General features: G+C 38.3%; 2 protein-coding genes across 4 annotated transcripts in view; both read left to right on the forward strand.

Annotated features, from left to right (window-relative positions):
- Positions 1-1892: 1892 nt before the first annotated feature.
- tmem167b (transmembrane protein 167B) lies at positions 1893-5604 on the forward strand. Its single transcript, XM_041778547.1, has 3 exons — positions 1893-2035; positions 3393-3524; positions 4463-5604. Exons 1-3 carry the CDS (start codon positions 2026-2028, stop codon positions 4543-4545), a joined length of 225 nt encoding a protein of 74 aa, XP_041634481.1. The 5' UTR covers positions 1893-2025; the 3' UTR covers positions 4546-5604.
- Positions 5605-7537: 1933 nt separating this feature from the next.
- mapk14b (mitogen-activated protein kinase 14b) overlaps positions 7538-19689 on the forward strand; it is a 31634-nt gene continuing 19482 nt past the window's right edge. For all 3 annotated transcript variants that reach the window (XR_005991469.1, XM_041779257.1, XM_041779250.1), the window contains exon 1: positions 7538-7968. Coding sequence is in view for 2 of the 3 variants with exons in the window: in XM_041779257.1 (XP_041635191.1) it covers positions 7850-7968 (119 nt within the window). In the remaining variant the exon portion in view is untranslated. The remainder of the gene's footprint in view (positions 7969-19689) is intronic.

Here is a 19689-nt window from a genome sequence, read left to right on the forward strand (position 1 = left end):
ATCATTTAAAATCTGAAAAAGCTGACAATCAAAGATGAATCCCCTCTTAACTGACAAATGCTTGTCTAAACTCTATGTAGTATTCACTTCTTCTTTTCCAGCTAGCACTGAAAGATGGGAAACATCTGTGTGAACATCCAAGGTTGTGCATTTACCAATACACACAACACCCTTATGCAACAAGAAAGACTTAATAAAAAATATCTACCCTGACAACAGCATACAAATTCCTTCCCAAAGTGCCATTTTGCAATTGATTCAGATAATTTAGAACACCAATGCTTTAGGGAAAAATATGAAAATGAAGTGAAAGCACTGATTTCTGTTGAAAGATTAGCTGTGATCTCTAGCAAGGTGTTGATGCTTTAACATGGTCAATGTTAAACAAACCTAAGAGGATTCTCTGACTTGAGACAGGAAGTAAATAAAGTGCCGATCAGGAAATCTGGAGAGCTGTTATTGTACTAAAATGTTACTACATGGTAGAAGTGAAAGGATACTGAACGATCTACTTAAAGGTTATTTATTTACATGTATCTGATGAGGAACGGCAGGCGCTGTGCCCAGTATTATCACACCTCCTGTGGCAGAGTTGCAGCCCTTGATGAAGGGCTGCAACCATCACGCCAGCAATCATGGAAAAATAAGTCACAATAGATGATCATTATTTCATTAACTCTACATGTAGAGGCTGCAGTGTGAGATCATGCTTCGGGCACTTTTTTATTCCAGTTTTGCCATTTTGGAGCATATTTTTTCTCTTTGTTTTGAAAAAGGAGTTTACAATAGTGTATTGTATGATTAGCTGAGAGGAAAATAAAATACCAACAAACCCAATTTAGTTTTAGCAGCTCTAGCTCAATCTAGCCATGTGTGTAGATGATCTGTTTTTAATGCTACTCTTAGGTCTGTAATCTATCTTGTATCTATTTGAGTTGCATAATAGAGTTACATAGCTGCCTTGAAATTATAGTTGAGATCAAAATAAAAGATGCACAGTTGTGGAAACAAGCATAGAATCAAGCGGATTAAGCAGGTGCAAAGTGTTAATACAACAGAGTGATGACATATGATGTTGCTTTTGATGCAAAATAAAAAAACAACAACAGAAAATAGGGAAAAAAGGAGTAGGTCTTATTGTAAATAATTGTACTCAGTCCATTACAGACAAAGATATGCAAATTTAGAAACATGTACAATGTGGAGAGCAAATGTTCATGTAATAAAAAGAGGAATTACGCATTGCCGCACTCTTACTCAGTTCTACCTGAACATCAAGTTATTCAGACAGAAAGCACTTTGAAATGGCTGGTTGTATATGCAAAGTGCTCTGTTTTTGAGCTCTAGGAATGGATAAGGGTGGCTTTATCATCACATTGACTCATTGTAATCATGGTGGAATCTCATTTTAATCCCAAATTTGTCTCACGGTACAGCCAAGGAGTATTTTGGTTCAGAACTGAAGCAGAAATAAGACTGTTTGAAATGTATTTCTTGTCCTCCATGGGTGTTGCCTCCTTGCACACACATTAAGGCAAAGAAAATGTGTTTTTTAATCCCTCAATGTATTTTTTGTTAAATTGTTTGAGTTACATAATATTCTATGAGGGTAAATCCCAACAAAAAGGAAATTTTATTCTCTGAAACATACAGAATAATCACAGATCTATGTTTTTTTAATAGAGCATATAATACAGTAATATAAATATATGACATTTAAACTGCACATTTTGATGATCAGTGACAGCAATTTGTGGATTTTTTTTAATTGAGGTCCAATATACTGTTGCAACATATGAACCGATAAGAACCATACATTCCACTAGGTGGCAGTAATGCTGTAATGACAACAACAAATCTTAAACAGAAAAGAAGATGCTAAACTAACGAAACCGGAAATGTCAACCGAATGACTGCGAATCGAAGTGGCTGCATTAACTATATTTTCCCTTTGTAATACATGATGAAATGCTAATTTAAAAGATAAAGGAGTGATACAACATCGTCTCAGAGCAAACAGCGAATATGACAAATGGTAGGTTTGCTGTGTTATGCTAGTAGCTATGCGGGGGTAGCTGCAGATGTTAGTTAGGCTAACACTGAAGCTAGGTTAGCTGTAGACGTGGCCCAGGGCTGCGCTGTGTGTAGCACCTAAACAAATTATTCTCAACTACTTTTGAAAACTACATTTCAGCTTTAGCCCACGGTTTGCCATCTTCTCTCAAAGTATGTTGTCTTTAAACCTTTTGTGCTGATATTACTGTGTTCAGAGAAGCTAGAATGTTTCTTGCTAACTAGCTTTGGCAAACGTCAGGTTTTAGGAGCTAATGCTAGAATCATAATTTCACAGATAACAAGATAAGACAAGGAATAAAGGTGGTGGCAGGGAAGTGACAGTAACTCCTCAGTTCATCTCTTTAAAATGTGTTGTCTTTTGCCGTTGTGCGTAATTATTGGGGTTGGTACAACTTCAAGCCACTCGAGACTTGGAGTCAACATCACTGCTTGTGAATGTGACTGGGTTGAAAAGCAGCAGCAGAATATTTAAATACTTTAGAAATATTGGACATACTGACGGAAGCAGCAGAAAAATAAACGTCTTTCTCTGTAACTATTTAGTCAGAGCAGTTCAGAAGGTAAGCGTGCTGAACTACGGGTTGTATAGCTGTATTGCATTTTCCTGAGGAAATCAGAAAGAATTGATGGTGAATACATGTATTTGTTGCTCCTTTTTCTACTGTTAAATAGTGGAGGTAGTCTGTCTTTATATACTTAACAGCTATCACAAAGAGTAGCATATCTATTAATGCCTCAAGAATCACTTAATTCTACAGCCCCTTCTTTCTTATTCCTATTTTATATAGATAGATCTTGTTTAATTTGATTTTCTCTCCAAGACGTGGCTTATATATTTTGCCCTGTGAAAAGGTGAGTAATTATTCAGTCAACTTACTAGAACAACAGACTTTTGATGTTGCAGATTAACTTTAGGCAGCCATTAGAGCATTTTAGAGCAAGAGTAACCATTTAATCCCATCTTTCCTTCCAACATCAGCCACATCGCTGAATGAGCCTACACCGAACCTGACCCTGGTCGATTTAATCTAGTCACAATATCTTACTCTTTAGTTTTTATTTATAATTCAGAATTTTTCAATCTCTAGTCTTTTATTTGTATTCTTTTCTCAGAATAAGACAATAGATATTATATTTTATTGTATTGTATTTTTATGCTTTATCTGGTGTGTTTTATATATGTGTACATTGCATGGAGTTTTTTGTTTGTTTGTTTTCTTTTCACTTTGGCTCATGGAGATTTCCCCTTAGGAACAATAACATAACCAATCTAATTTAATCTACGCTACTAATCTACTCATTTCCTGTTTTAACAGTGTATTCTTTCGATGGCATCCTGGTATTTGGGCTGCTGTTCATCTGCACTTGTGCGTACCTTAAAAAGGTCCCTCGACTCAACAGCTGGCTGCTGTCAGAGAAGAAAGGAGTGTGGGGTGTTTTCTACAAAGGTACTTAAATAAAGATTAAAACTTGTCCTTAGTAATAAGAAATGCCTATGCTATGGTAACTAACAATTAATTTGATAAAGATTTAAGAAAATGGAAGATGTCAATAGTGTGTTTGGTCATTTTCTGTCAGTTGAAGATAAAGCTACCTTTCACAGTGCAGAAGGGTTAGGGATGCAACTGGAGAAAATATGTGTTAGTCACCCATCATTGATTATCTCGGCTTTAATCTCATCAAGATGATATAGCTGAAACATCTACAGAGTTTAGCCTAGTACTATGTATTTTTCATGATGACAATGTATTGCAGCACCTTAACCAGTGAATAAAATAACTTCTAACCTACCTTGTTTTTGTTTTTTTTAATGTGTGTAACGTTGTTTAAAAACCTCAATGGTCACTTTTAATTGAAGCAGACTGTAGAATGATTCAGTGCAAACTTAACGATCAAAAGCTTACGTGTTCTTTGAACTTGATTAAAAAAAAAACAACAGCTCTTGCATACATAATCATTTTGACATATCATAGACGTAAAGTAAAAGCTTTATGGCTCATTAGTATCTGGTCATGTGTGTCTTTATAATTCAACGGACCTTAGCTGTAATGAAGTTGTTAGTGCCATATGTTCTGTTCCTACCATAGCGAGGACTTTTGCCTTTGGTGTAAAGTCACATGTGGAGGTAAACTCCCAAAAATCTAAACTAAAAATCAGAGCTTTGATATCAGTTTTGTTTATTGGTTTTTTTTCAACAGCAGTAAATACTGTAAGTCTACATATTTACAGACTACATTCTCTTGTTAAAGCTTCATGTTTACACCACTCACCTAACGCATTGATAACACATCTGACATGGTTCACTGTACTTGTGTTGATCTATGTTTTTTATTTGGGACATTTTTTTTCTTCACTTATAATTTTAATCCTCTTTTTTTCTTCCCAGCTGCAATAATTGGGACACGGCTTCACATCGCTGTGGCAGTATCCTGTTTGGCCATGGCTTTCTACATTGTCTTTTTAAAATGATAGATTGAGAATGGACTGGAGAAGACTAGCTTGGTGCTGGCTGGGGATGGACCCATCTCTGTGGTCATGTGCTAATAATCCTTGTTGTGGGACATCTCTTGGATTACATGACTGATGAAACCTCAAAGGCCCTGTTGGGTGGCCCCATGTGGAAGACTAGCCGGTGCTGCCCCCTTCTGGTGACTGGGTACATAACTCTTCCCTTAGTGATGTGTGTGCACTACAGACATGAAGGGCATCCCGAATATACTCCACAGGGAGCCTGCCGGGTCACATGTCATCATTCTGTTGTACCGTAACACTGTTTATTGTCTCCATCCACAACCCATGAATATTTATAATGAAGGATGCAGAGGATATGGGGGCAGTGTGTGTGCACAACTAATTAAAGCTGTATACAACCTGAAAGTAGCCTAGCTGTATATATTTGGAATATGACCAATAGAGATTTGCCAGGTTATGTGTGATCAAACTGAAATTGATCAATTCTGCTTGCTCCCAGCTGTGCTGTTTTATCTGTCACTTCTGTTAAGGTTTGAGGGGGAAGAGAAACAAAGCTAATATATGAAGATGCTATTGTGTACATCATATTTTCCATTTTTTGCATAACTCATCTTTACTTAACAGTGCTATTTGGCATTTCTTAAACTTTGTTTTAAGTTTGAAATAAGCATTTTGCCCAGGCATATGCTGCTTTTACTTTATTATAAAAGATAACATATTTTATATGTCAAGTTGTTACAAATGAAACTGTTGGTCATGTTGGTATCAAAGTTACAATTGTAGGACACTGAAGAAAGAAAAGTAATGTGTCACTTTGTCATGTAAATTGGATAACAGACATGCCTGAAGATTTAAATGCAATGCCACATGATTTTCATGCAATCTCAATTACATTCTATAACTTAAGGTTAATTTCTGCCACTTTGTTTTTTTTTTAATTTTTTAAAGAAAGATGTTTGGGGAAAGGGATGCAATGCAATTTTAAGTAAAATATTAATCAGACAATTTCTGTGTCTTCATCTTTATAACAAAGTAAGATCAAAATTGATATTCACAGTCTTAACAGGTCATCCCATGCCACTAGAGTTTTTGTAGCTTTGGTGTAGTAGATTATTTTTTGCAACAGTTGATAGAACACAAAAGTTGCTCAGAATAATTAAATATGATGTACTTCTCTGAAATTAATACTTTAGGTCATTTTTGGTTGTTAGACTCTGAGTCATGCAGACAAACCCCAGAGACATCCCCACTGTGTTTTAGTCCCCATCATGGTGGGCTTACTGTACATTTGATCATGTTGACATAATTTCCACTTAACAAAGCTTTTAGTGAAAGAGTCAAACACCTCTGTTGGTCACTTAAAGCCATTCAAACTTAGTTTGCCTTTTTCTTTGTACTAAGTTCCTAAAAAGAGACCAAGTGTAATTGAGGTTTATCTCCCTGGGACTTGGCTGTAGTTCCTGTATGCAGTAATGCTGATCTCACCCTGATCTCCCGTTTCAGACTGGGAGCGTGTTTTGCTGCTTGCGTGTGTCGCGCGTGTCAGCTCCGGCTCCTGCCGGTGCGGCTTTCACACAGGGCGCGAGTTTACTGCGTGTCAGCCACATTTTCCTGCTCTCAAAGCCCTGTCCTTCTTTACGAGTTTTACCTGAATAACCCCCCTTACAAGCTTATTGATTCAGCGTATTGCGGAAGTTTGTCGGGAACTATTCAAAACAAAAGCATTCTGTACAAGTGAAAGGAGTTTCTCTACAGAACTACTAAACCGGGCTTTTACTTTGAAAAGCACAAACCAGAAAGGCATTTATACTGTGTTTATCTTTCCCGTGACATATTCAACCAGCGTGGGGACATAAAGCTTCACTAATAGTTGCCCTTTAGAGAACAACTTTATCAAACAGGCGCATTTAAGCTTGTGGCCTTCCTCAGGGTTATCAAGACACATTGTAAACATATTCTATGTGCATATTTGCCACAACGACGTAAATATGGCTCTCTATTTATCATTTTCCTGTCTAATATGGTCCACAGCCACATGCGGTGCGCAGAAAAAAAAAGCGAGACTTCGAATCTCTCAACCCTCCGAAACTTTTCGTACTTTTTCCGCTAATAGCCATGCTACAAACGCCCAAGAAAGAAAACATGACTCTGTAAGACATGTGGAGATGTCTTACAGAGTCATGTTTTCTTTCTTTTTTAATTAATTTATTTTACTGCCCTATTACATGCACACTTCCATTTGACTTGATGTCATAGAAAAACCACAGATCTTATTGATAAGATAAACAATGTCTTTGTCCAAATCAAGATCTTAAAAATAAAAGCACAGAAATGGAATCAAGCCATGATATTTATGGCTGTTTTCTCTACTACAATGACATTTTTCTTCACATGATGTAAGGCCTTGTCTGTGTGATTATTTACAAAGATACTAATTTATAAAACACTTAGAAAAAGGATTGCATTCCTTGCCCCACCTTAATTACACACAAATGATTTTTATATGTGTCAATAATTATGCAGCTCATGAAATATGCCAGGATTTCTAGGAATGTTCTGCACCAAAGAGAAAATATCAGTACTTAATGTGAAATTATTTTATAATCATTATATTGAAGGGCTTATAATTAAATTGCCTCAAAATTTTTTAACCAATCAAAAATATAAAGGCATCTTCGTGATGAAGTTGTCAATCAGTGTGTTATTTTGCATATTTTGATGCTTTTATGCTGGATTGTTTACGCCTGATTAGTAGGGGCTTTATTAGTTCGCTTTCTTTTAACACGGGTGTGCATATAAATTACCCATGAGTCATTCAAACAGGCTAAACATGTTATGTGACCGACAGAGGGAGATTCCCACTCATGTCCACAGCAGGGACGGGATATCCCCTGGTTTCCCAATAGTTACCCACTTCTCGCGAGGAAATATAGGTTACCGCGAACGCGCAATGACGAAGCGACGTACGCGTTCACGTTTCCGCGCGCCCTAGAAGAGAACGGGGCGAAAAAAAATTAAACGAAAGCTCGTCTGGAGGGAGTGAGCTTCCTGACCAGAGTTCAGCTAGTGAAGGAAGTTGTCTCAAAGGGGACCGACGTGCACGGAGAAGTGGTGATTTTCTTGCAACAGCTGCACCGACGGTGCTGTTGGAAGTTCCGGGAGATTCCTCTCCGCCTCGGTGTTTGAGTTTTAGCAGGGAACAGCAGCACACCACGTCGTGCCACACGGGGAGGAGAGGAGAGAGAGGGCAGAAGTTTCCGCTGGCTTGTTTTGTCGCTGCGCGGCTGGTAAATCCGCAGGAATGTCGCAGAAGGAGAGACCCACTTTCTACCGACAGGAGCTCAACAAAACAGTGTGGGAAGTCCCAGAGCGATACCAGCACTTATCTCCCGTCGGTTCTGGTGCTTACGGATCTGTATGGTAAGCAGTTGTTGCAGAGCACAGTCGAAATAGCTTCATTGCACAACGACCGAGCGGGTTTCCACCACCCACATCGGCCCGTCAGAGTAACCTCCCTACGGGCTGCTTATCAGTCTGTAAAGGCTGCGAGAGGGGGATACTCAAAGTCTTACATGTATTTCTTGTTTACATTTTCATACCTTGGCTGTTTTGAACTGATGGCACATCGTGCACGCTTCGGCGCTGATCGTTTTTCTTCGGCGGGTGGGGATTATTTTTGTTTTCGTGCATATTTTTTTGTTTTGCTGTTCGCCTGGCTCTCGTCCTGTCAACACCTCTTTGCACCCATCGTTTCAGTCAGCAAACAGGGTCGCTTTCAGTGTCACGATTAGATAGGCGATAGTGTTGAACGTGTGGAAGAGCTACTGCTAAATTGTTTATCAGTCTGTTACGAAGAAGGCACAGCGGATGCATGCCCGAGCTTGCATCATCTGAGACGCGATTGAACATTTCGTCTCCACATACAACTACTGAAACAATCGCCTCACACCAGAGGAGTATTGTAGTCATACTCGCACAACCTGGCACTTTACACACCCGCACATTGCATGCACTTTGCATTTTCTAGTTGGGTGCAGCTTGCAGAGTACCAGAAGGTCACGTGTTTTTCAGAAAGTAGGCCCCCCTCGTGCATAGCGAGAGAGCTTTTCTATAGGAGCCCATCCGAAGAGGATGATGACTCTAGAATGATGTCACCCTTTGTCCCGTTGTAGTACACCTATGACTCACAGTCCCGAGGTTAGGTAGTGGCCTCAGCTGTGACGATTTTGTAGTCATCATGAAGTCATGGATGGAATGGGTTTGAACCTTAATTTAAACTCGCATCTAAAGTGTCGCCCCACATGGTAACTGCTTAGTTATGCGCGGTATTGGTAATTATGAGTGGTGTTTAGCAGGTAAACCATGCACTGTTTGGACTTCAAGACAACGAGCTCGTGCGAAACGTGGATATGTCCAGTATTTGTATAATGCAGAATTCTAGATAAATACAATAAAATGCAATTATAGTTGCTTAAAACAAAGGGTGAGGTCACACTCTACGGTTGAATCAACTAACGGATGAAAATATTGCTTTTTGAAGGCTGTTGCTAATATTATTGGAATATAGTTAGTTCAAGGCTTGTCAGAATTTTCTTTGCTTCTCTGTTACTCTGAAGGCCATTTGTATCAAAAAGTACAGAATCTTTAGACACATTTTTAACCAAAACCTTCCCCAAAAGAAAAGTGGAGCATTGCTTTAATATGTAGTGGACACTGTGCATGATGTTGCCTTCAATTTTTGCTAATTAAAAAAACAACAACATAGGATTACTGTTTTACAGATTACAATTACTAAGTTTGTTTTCATCTGGCCAGGTTACATGTGGGATATAGAAATGAATGGTTCATAAAAACAGGGACTAAGATTATCATGTGCTTTGGCGGCATTCAGATGTACTGTGTTTTCAGAATAATCCAGTTTACTGGTATTAATAAACAACCTGACGGTAAGGGGATCAGGGTTATTGCCAGAATTTAACTGAACTTGGTTCTAGAGTGCGTATGCAAAATCACAATGATGAAATTGTGGGCTCAGCACTGCTCATCAGTGTTCAATTTATAATTGCCATTTGAAAAATTCATATGATTGTCAATCTTTCTTTTTGTGAAGCAGTATATTCAAAAGCAGATTTTTTTCTCTTGTGATCCTGATGTCCAGATGTTTGTGTGTCAAAAAGAGAAAAAGATGCACAAAACCAAGATTTGATATCAGAAACAACACACTCCTGTGATCTCCTGGGATCAGTCCATTCTGTTTCTCCAACAGTGGTGACTTGCAGACACTTTGTATTGAGAAATTGTTTTGTGCGCTTTCAAATCTTTTGGCAGACATATACATCTGTGTGCACTAGACCCATTATTTTGCAACACAAATTAACTTCTGGTTTTCAAAATAGGACCAAATGGTAGATACCATTGATTTGCACGTTCATCCATTGTTCTTGTTCTTATACAGAAAACTTAAAGTCATGACATTAATGTTTTGACCTTAGAAAAGCTGCACACTCTCATAGAGCTTAGATGAAGAAATTTTTATCATTAAACATTTCCCAAAAGTATGATATATGCCAAAAAACAAACTTTTTAAATGTAAGCAAACAATGTTTTATTCTTTACTCAGTTTGATATGAGGTACATGTTTACTACACGGTGGAGCTGTGAGTATAATGGCCATGCTTTCACCAACGCTATTTTGATTAGGTTTTGAGTGATACACTTAGCTCATGCAACAATATGTATCACACAATACTGTAACGATACATTGGCACAAAACTCTCACAATATTATTTTTTAAACATTTTTTAATGATTGTCAAATTTTGTAGAGACATGAACATTATATGTTTTACTATTACAATGTGTGCATGTGCAATAATTGCATTGCAGAATTTGCAAAATTAATATCATGACCTGAAGCAGACATGCTACTGTGGAGCCCCTTAAGGGACATGGGAGAAAACAAAAATGGGAGAATTTATTTATTTTTTAACAGTTTGCGAGATCCCGCAGATTAAAATCATAGACATAATATGTATGGTGATTGAGGGTTTTTGTAAATGTGAGGATTCTCTGCTGAGTTATTATGGCGGTAAGGCCGCATCTGTGAATATCTTTCTAACTTTACCTAAGTTTGAAATTAGCCTTGAATGAAAAGACATTAAATCCGTGCTTAGTCGCAGGCACGCTTTTCATATTTTCGCAATAGCTAGATTTTGGGGTGAAATGTGACTCTCGTCATAACACTTGGACCTGGTCGAATTCATCAGCAACCAGTTGTAATCCTCCAGACAGCTGCACAGGTACAGATGGGTGTGTGCCAAATGTTGTGTAGGCATTAAGTCATTTGACCTTCCTTGAAAAGGCACCAATGCTCCCATTGATATATATTCCATATGGCTTCATTTTATCGTATGAATCCAAGTGCCAGATGAAGTGAGCTCCTTTTGCAAAGTCGTTCCGTCTTCTTAAACCACTCGATCGTCTTATTGAATGCCCTGTTGGATCCATCTTTTTCAAACCCATTAGTGCATTTTCTTTACTGACACATAATATTAGCTCTCTGCATTTGGCACACACCCATCTGTACCATGCAGCAGTCCAGAGGATTGCAACTGGTTGCTTATGAATTCGACCAGGTACGCCAGGTCCAAGTAAGTCCCCTTTCACCTAAAATGCCTTCAAATGCCTGTCTCTGGGACAAAACGCATGCCTGTGACTAAGCATGGATTAAATGTCTTTATATTTAAGCCAATTTTGAAGTAAAATTCAATGAATCTCCCCCACAGATGCTTGCCCTCTGTTGTTTTGGTTGGTTTGACCTGGAAATAGTTACTGCTGCGTCATTTCAATCTACTTTTGCGAGATCTCGCAAACCGTTTCAAAAAATTGTTTTTTTCTCCCATCATTACAATCTAGTTTTGCGAGATCTTGCAAAACTTTTGCGATATCTTGTGAACTGTTTCAAATAATTTTTTTTCTCCCATTTTTTTCTCCCATGTCCCTTAAGGGGCTCCGTATGCCACCACTGCAATGTATCATGAAAACTAATATTTCCTTTTAGTTTTTTCCAGTATACTTCGACCCTAGTTATTTCTAAGTTTTGGTTCCAATTCAGTGGCTAAAAAAATGGATTTAACACAGTATTATTGATATGTTTGACATCAGCAGAGGTCGTCTAGAAAGATAAATAACGGCAGATATGAAAATGTCTGCTGATATTTACAACCTGTATATGAGGTGTATATATCAGGAGTATATGCCATATAACAGCCTGAAAAATTGGTAAAATTTCAAGTGTATCATCAAGTGTAGGTGAATGCCTATGGTGCTACACACTTAAGGAGGCCCAGCTTTAACGCTGAACCATTTAAACAGGCCTATAATATAAAACAACTACCAGACCAGACCATCTACTTTCCTGCTCCTTTCTCAGCTTTTCTTGACTAAGTCTCTTTGCATTCATGATACTTTGTATTCTTTAGAATAAAAATGTGTCTTGGTTTGGGCTGTAATGAGTTTGGAAATATCTGTAAATCAGATGTATTTTGTTTATCACACCTCATATTGCTAGTGCAGTATTTAACCATTTTAATGCACATCGTTCATTTCTGTATACTATGCAGGCATATACTTGCCAATTTAAAAATACTCTCTCAGGCAGAGATCAAATTTTATAAACTGTAGAGTAATCTGATTTCTCGGCATTTGGGCCAAATAAAAGGCAAACTACATCTTACTTTGTAGTTGTCTTTTTGGAGAGATTCCTCTTAGTTTTAACTGTTTCAGACTACATTGCCAACATAAGCCCAGGGTCACAAAGCCTTTTGAATAATAATATATATTCTGCTAGCAAAGCCATCCAAAAAGCAGGGTGCCATTAAAACCCTTCAGAAGAAAAGTATAAATAACCTCAAAGCAGCTCCTCCAGCATGGCAAGGCTGCTGGTCAGCTGGACACACACTCTCATTGGCTCAGCCAACCAGCTCTTTGTTGTTGCTGCCATAACGTTCATCAGGCTTTCAGCTTGAATTCCTCACAGATTCTTAATATACAAAGCATGTACAACGCGTTCTTTTAAACTGTTTTCCACACCAGCCTGCAACTGAACTTGCAGGACTTTTATAAAAAAAAAAAACAAAACAAAAAAAACCCCACCAGTTTTCTCCAAATGGCCTTTATTCCATTTTTAAATGTCAGACTTTGAGGAGATCCAGCATTAATGTGGAAAAAATGTTTTATAGGAAATGCTGCTGATTTGGAATACAGTATGGACTATGTGCTACTTAGAGCCTCGTGTTGTAGTCTGTGTGTTTCCCACTGGAGCAGAAACCACTGCGTAGCAGATTCAGGCCCACGAGGCATGCATGCATATTAAACCCATGCCTTATGGAGGATAATGAATTATTACTTAAAGACAACATCTAAATATTTGAGACATTGATGAAATAATGATAATATTTCTCTGGGCTTTGACAAATGGCATGAGATGAATCATCAGAAGCAGAATTTGGAACTTGTGCAATAGTAGGATATGTAATAATTCTTCAGACATTTCCTTGTTCTCATTGCACATTGACATTTAATACTTCAAATGATTTTGTGCAGAAAGCACACAAAGAACACAACAGGTTTTCAGAGCAAAGCCCTCGCTTTTTATTTTCTCTGTGTATTTAAATGTTTTGCAGTCAAATACTGCATGAAAGAATTTCTACCCCTTTCTGTCCAGGGAGGGATTTCAAAGGTGTTTTTTATGGCCCCAGCTGAGTCTCTATCACTGGTTTCAGCATGCAGCTGTACATGCATTTCTTCATCAGTTTGCCTTTTACTGATGTCATGCCTTTATGTGCTATTAACAGCTTATTTCTTTCGTCCTTGCAAACAATATGTAGCAATAGATATTTTTCTGATTAAGAGAGGATTGTATGGAGAGGCTTATTGGGTGAGAAGGTGTAATATTGTGGCCATTTCTGGCTGACGCAGTTGGTTTTAACCCAGCAGCAGACATGTGCACTGACTTGTCAATGCTCCAAACAACAGCAGGCTTACATTTAAAACCAGCAATTTAGCTCCAGTATTCAGACGTGTTCCTTACGACAAAATGCATTAAAACCAGGGCTGGGTATTTCCCACTGCCTCACAATACGGTTTCATCACTACACGGAGGCCAAAATATGATACATATCGCTATAAGTGTTGATTTGTGATAATAAACATGTCTTAATAGAACATGCCCAGAATTCACCTTTCTTGTAGACCAGGGGTGTCCAAACTTTTTCCACTGGGGGCCGCATACGAAAATATATAAGGATGGTGGGGACACTTTCATATGCCTCGTCCTGAGGATTGTAAAGTTAGTAAAACCAATCTTATGATGGTTAAGATATGCTCAGTTATTGGGTATGCTTAAATGGCTAGTTAATGGCTGACACGGCAAATAGCCAGTCATCTTAAGGATTTTAGGGAGACCAGTCAGATTTCAGGGGGCCCTGGTCAGCCCTGGTCACTACTGGTTCTGCCCCTAAAACACCATCAGTACTGGTACAAGCCTTCGTAATCCATCAAGGCATTATAAATCAAAATATTGTTGTTATGTTGGTTGCCAATATGTTTTCCGTTAACAGTGTTGTCTTCATTTAGTCACAACAAACAAAAATCAATAAAGTCTTCTTGTCAAAATGTTTGTTTACAGAAATAGCATGGCAACACTGCCTTGTGTTGAAACAAAGAAATACGATACAGTCAAGCTTCATGTTCAAATGCAGGCCATATTTCGTTTCCTGTTTAGATTTTGCTGAGGGCCAATCAGAAATAGGCTGAGGGCCACATTTGGCCCCGGGGCCATAGTTTGGACACCCCTGTTGTAGACAATAATAGCAAAGGGATAGTTTAATAGTTATACGACTCCTACTCTTTAAGACACATAAAATCAGATCCTTTGGTTTTCATACTTTACATACTGTTTTGTTTTCACTTTACTATAAGCCGTATTGCATTTGTAAGAATGGCTTTCTGCTTCACATCTACATACAGTAAAAAGGAGGTGCTGCAGTTTCTGTGATGAATGAAGATTAACCAGCATTACTCACAGTCCTTGAGCAGCTGGCCTTTGTTATCAGTGTCGCTGTTCATATCATGTCTTTACAAAAAAAAGCATAAAGTGGTGCTTTATGCAGCACTTTATCCCGATCCTGTTAAGAAGATGATGGAAATTTTGACTTCACGGCATTATTCAATGCTGGTTGGGGGTGATACAGATTAGCCTAGTGAGCCTGGCTGTTGTTGCTAACTGCTAATTAGCTTGGTGTTAAGTGCCTATGAAGATTGGTGTTGCAGTAGTGTTTTAGCTTGTTTATTGCACTGCTTGCATGACTCATGTCAAACTCCTGACTCTCTGGTGAAGAAACCCCAAATTCCTTTGCTTTTTGTCTTGCTGGCAATAGATAATCCATGTAAGGCTGGCTACACACTAGATGATTTCTAAATCTGACGATTTTAAGAACGTGGGAGACCACAGACATGAGAACAATTTAAAAGGATTTTTCATCTGAGCGTATACACTGGACAACTTGGCCAAATTGCCATACCACTGGAGACCACACACCTGCCAACGACCTAACAATAAAGATTCACCATACACAAGATTTCACAAAAACCTTGTGATCAACATGACATGAGAAGAAGAACAAACTTGGATTACTAACTACATCCATCCTGTCCCATCACAACAGGCTGTTCTGGCATGTGTTACAGTTGCAACAAAAATAATAAAACAATTAAAGGAATATGAATGAAATCCTGTTGGAAATTAAGGCACAGTTGTGTTTATATTTGCAGTTTAAGTATGTAACATCCAGCTGGTGACGCTGCCTGGTCTGCTCCCCCTTACTGGTTGTTGTGGGTATGCTGTCGGAGGCATAATGACCTTGAATCATAAATATCAAACATGTTTAATATTTATGATCAGACAAATAATTGTTTGTGACTAGCCTCCACTAGGTCGGGATACATCCTCACTATCATCGGGGGGGGGGGGGGGGGGGGGCGGGGGGGCATCAAATCAGGCTAAAAATCGTGTGGTGTGTGGCCGGCCATACCAGAGTGAGGAACATCTGAAACATTTTCTTGGTGTGAGGACTGAGGCTACGCTGAATGATGCACTTCACTGTCTGTTGTCATCTGTTGGCTTGTGTATTAACTACACCATGGAGATGTGTATTTTAAAACTGCCATCACAGCATTTAATGCGGTATTGATTCTGTTACATCTGTATGGATATGTGTATTGGCAAGGACCATGGGACAATACATATATTGTCATATCAATGTTTGAGCACAGGCCTAATAGTGACTTAAGTGGGCAAGAATACCATTAATTATTGGAAGAAGGGTTTTATGGCTCCAAAATAACCTGAAAACGTGAGTGCTGTTTTTGCATTGTGTTGTTTTCAACTTTATGTTTTCAATTTCAGTTCAGTTTTATTTCATTTTTAATGTTGGTGGACTAGTTTAATTGTCATTTTTTGAAAAATACTTACTTTTTGTTCTCTTTTAATCCATTTTAGTGCTAGTTTTAGTAAACTTCTCAAAGGTAAGTGGTGAGAAATGTAACCATTAAATAATTTTAAGAAAATATCCAAACACTGTTTAATTTTTCTTTTCTTTTAGCTATTAATGTTTTAATATTTAAAATGACTTAAGACCCAAAATTCCTTTTGTGTTAATTCTTGAACATTGCAGACTTTCCAGACTCAGGTGGCCAGGATCAGGGTTTAGTCCCCCCTTCAGAAAGTTGTTGATTGACCCCTGCTTGTCAAACATGAGTGCCCCTGCAGTCACACCATGGTCTTAACTCAACAGGTGATGGATCTGTGCACAGTTCTGTTGATGGGACAGAATAGGATAAGGAAAGGGACTTGACTTTTGTCTGGGGATAAATAGACAACTTACAACACTGTCTCTGCTGATAGTCACATCTAATTTCACAACTGTAAAAACACGAGTTAGTTTATGAGCTAGACTGAAATTCAAACCAAAGTAGGAAAGACAGGAGGTAGTGTGGAATCTTTCTGCCTGGCCTCCTTGTCCTTAAATGCTTGGAAAAGCGCAGACAGTTTCTAGTGAGACACTCGTAAAAAACAGTGCATCCCATCAATTTTAAATAGTTTTCCAAAAACACAACACAGTTTTAATTAGTTTTATTTTTTGCAAAGCTTCATTTTAATTTTTAGTTCAGTTAATAAAAGAGATTTTTATTCTTTACTTGTTCAGGTTGTAATACTGGAACAAAATGTGTTCATAGTCTGCTCAACACCTTGTAATTTCTTCATGAAATCCCTTCAGTAAACAAACCAGACAGTTTGTAAATGGCAGTTGTAAATCAACTAATCTTAGCATTTTAAAAGCACTAAAGATAAAAAAGGCACTTATAACTTGCCAGTCTTGATTGCCAGACTTGGGATGATCACTTGATCACAAACAGCACAAAACCAGTTTATCTGGGAGATATAGGAGGGTGGTTCACTTACATTGTCACCGCTCTTGGGAAAATCACTGCATTTGTATGCCCCTAGATAATTATAACTAGATGTTAGAAACATGAAGAGATTATTGCTCGTACCAAGGTAACTAGGTTGTCTTCTTTTTACTCACAGAGAGCGTGGTTGTTTTGAAACACTGCCATGCTGAAAAAATCATATGTTCATCATGTGTGTGCAGAGACGAATAAGAAGAGGAAGATGTAGCAGATAGACTTTGGAGTGGCTCACTGCTTAACATTTAAAATACTTTTTCACCATAAAGATCTGCTTCTCCCCTCCTGTTATATTTGAGCTCACGATGTTCTCTCTGACTGTCATCGCACAGCTGTTTGTTCCTGTCATAACCATAAAGACATTAAAAAACTTAATAACTACAGGCCTTTATTACGGTTGGTGCAATTTCCGATCTTACACAGAGAGAGTGTGTGTTATATGGACATTTCATAATCAAGCTGGCCTCAGAAATGTGCATGGATACATGCATGTAAAATGTTTGGTTCCATACTGTTGTGAACCTGAAAAAGGTGCTGAATAAATGAATAAATGCCCCTTCAGTAAGGGTGTGACAAGAGTGAAAACATCACAAGATTTCTCATCAATGAGTTGCACGGATACAAAGCAGCAGCTAAACTATGCTACCAGGACATGGTCCAATATTGAACTCGAAGAACCCCCTGACCCTTTCAATGGTTACTTGTTTGCGTCACTGCCCGCTAATTATTATGACAATGCAACTTAATAATTGTTAAATTTCTAACTTCTTGTTAGAGCACTCAGTCAGATCTCTGATAGTGAAGCTGAGGCTTATTATGTGTGTGGCATGACCTCATACTTCCTGTTATGTTTGTCAGCATAAATGTGCCCATGTGTAAACCTGTGATAAGATCGGATGACAGAGAAATACAGTGACAGTACCATCAATGCATTGCCTCATTCTTTTAAAAGCTGCACAAAAAATGCAGAACACTACTCTAGTGTTAAAGTTTATTTCTCTGAGAATTAGTTATTCAAGCTCCCACGAGGAGTCTGTTAGCTAGTTGTTAAATCGATGAAAATTATTGTAGATGCCACTTTATGACATACAAATGCAACTGAGACACCCAGCTACAAGATGGACTCTCTATTTAGCTATCTTTAATGGCTAAAACTGCTGCTGTGGGGTACAAACCAGACAAAACAGTATTACATTTTGCAACAAGAATACTTCATACTTGTGTAAAGGAAAAACATGATGCATTGTTTTAATGCTTTGGGGCCACCAAAATCCATACACACTGGAACTTCAATGAACACCTTGTTTGAAAGCATTTTTTGCTTATAAGGAAAGCGTCATCTTTCCAGGCCTCTGTTTAAATGTTGCAGAGTTACTACTGCCCTTTAAAACAGTGTCTCTCCAAATATCACAGGTATTTGTAGTGACCATGTTGTGATGAAGAGAATCACAGAAAACATCTGAACATGCCTTTAGCCCGTGTGCTCAGCCATGTATCTGCTAGTTGATGCACTGCTGTGCTGACGATCCCTCCTTTGCTAAGATCTACATCTCATAATGCTCCATTTTACAGCCCACATTTTTATGACCACCTCTTATTGCACTCCCATTTATTACACACTAATTGGATGGTGTATGCTTAGACCCATCTTGTTTGTCTTGTGGATTAGCTGCAGTTTAAAAGACAGTATGCATGTGATTTTAGCTTCGGTATACTACGCTTACAGACAGTGTAAGGGATTTCCCTCAGAAGTGAGACATTTGCATGTTGTTCTGTAGGCCTGGACCATGGGGTTCATTGAGTGAGGGAGATAATCTCTCACTTACTGGAACAAATAAACTGCTTATCTTAATGTTTTCATAATGAATGCTTGGAACTCAGGGCCTTGTTTTTTACTGTACAGCACAACCAATAGTAGCAATAGCAGTAAATCTGTGTGAGTACTGAATACACGGTTACACAGATTTTTCAGTCTTGTGGTGAAGGGGTCAAAAGTTTGAATCTCTCAGTAAGTTAGTGAGAGAAAATGACTCCCTCTTCTCCAGTCTCTAGTTGTGTTAGACATGTCCTTGAATTCAACTCTAAGCTGAGTGATCACGGTGCAGAATGAGACTAGGTCAGTAGTCTGAAAAAGATTTTTAGAGCATTTATTTTTGATGATCACGTGACTTCTCATTGAATTAAGAAAAAACCATGTCAAAGTAAAATTGAGAACTTTAAGACAGGTTTGCGGTATTTGTGGGTAATCTACATCATATTTGTTACCTCAGTGTGACTGTTGTTGTCAGTGCTAGCACTGCTTGCAGCTTGACGTCCACATGCCCATGTTGTTTGTGCAATGCTCAAGTTTAGCACTGACTATTGTGCTGGTCTACTTATGGGCAGCAGAGTGGCGAATGTAGTCCATTTACCAGAGCTACAGCCCTCTGTAGTGGCTGGTGGCTGCATTACAGCCTAGAAACTACATTTGAACCACATTGTTGGCTCACCTTAATAAAAATCTATTATTATTATTAATTGGTTTCACTAACTTGTACAGTAAAGCCCATATTATAAGTTTCAGGAGCTTGTGAGACATTAGCTGTGTTTCCATTACCCTTAGAAATGCACAAAA

Source organism: Cheilinus undulatus, linkage group 3 (assembly GCF_018320785.1).
Source record: "Cheilinus undulatus linkage group 3, ASM1832078v1, whole genome shotgun sequence".
NCBI lineage: Eukaryota > Metazoa > Chordata > Actinopteri > Labriformes > Labridae > Cheilinus > Cheilinus undulatus.

Coding starts and splice junctions, on each gene's coding strand:
- tmem167b (XM_041778547.1), top strand. Junction 3,525..4,462: donor GTGGGGTGTTTTCTACAAAG/GTACTTAAATAA, acceptor TTTTCTTCCCAG/CTGCAATAATTGGGACACGG.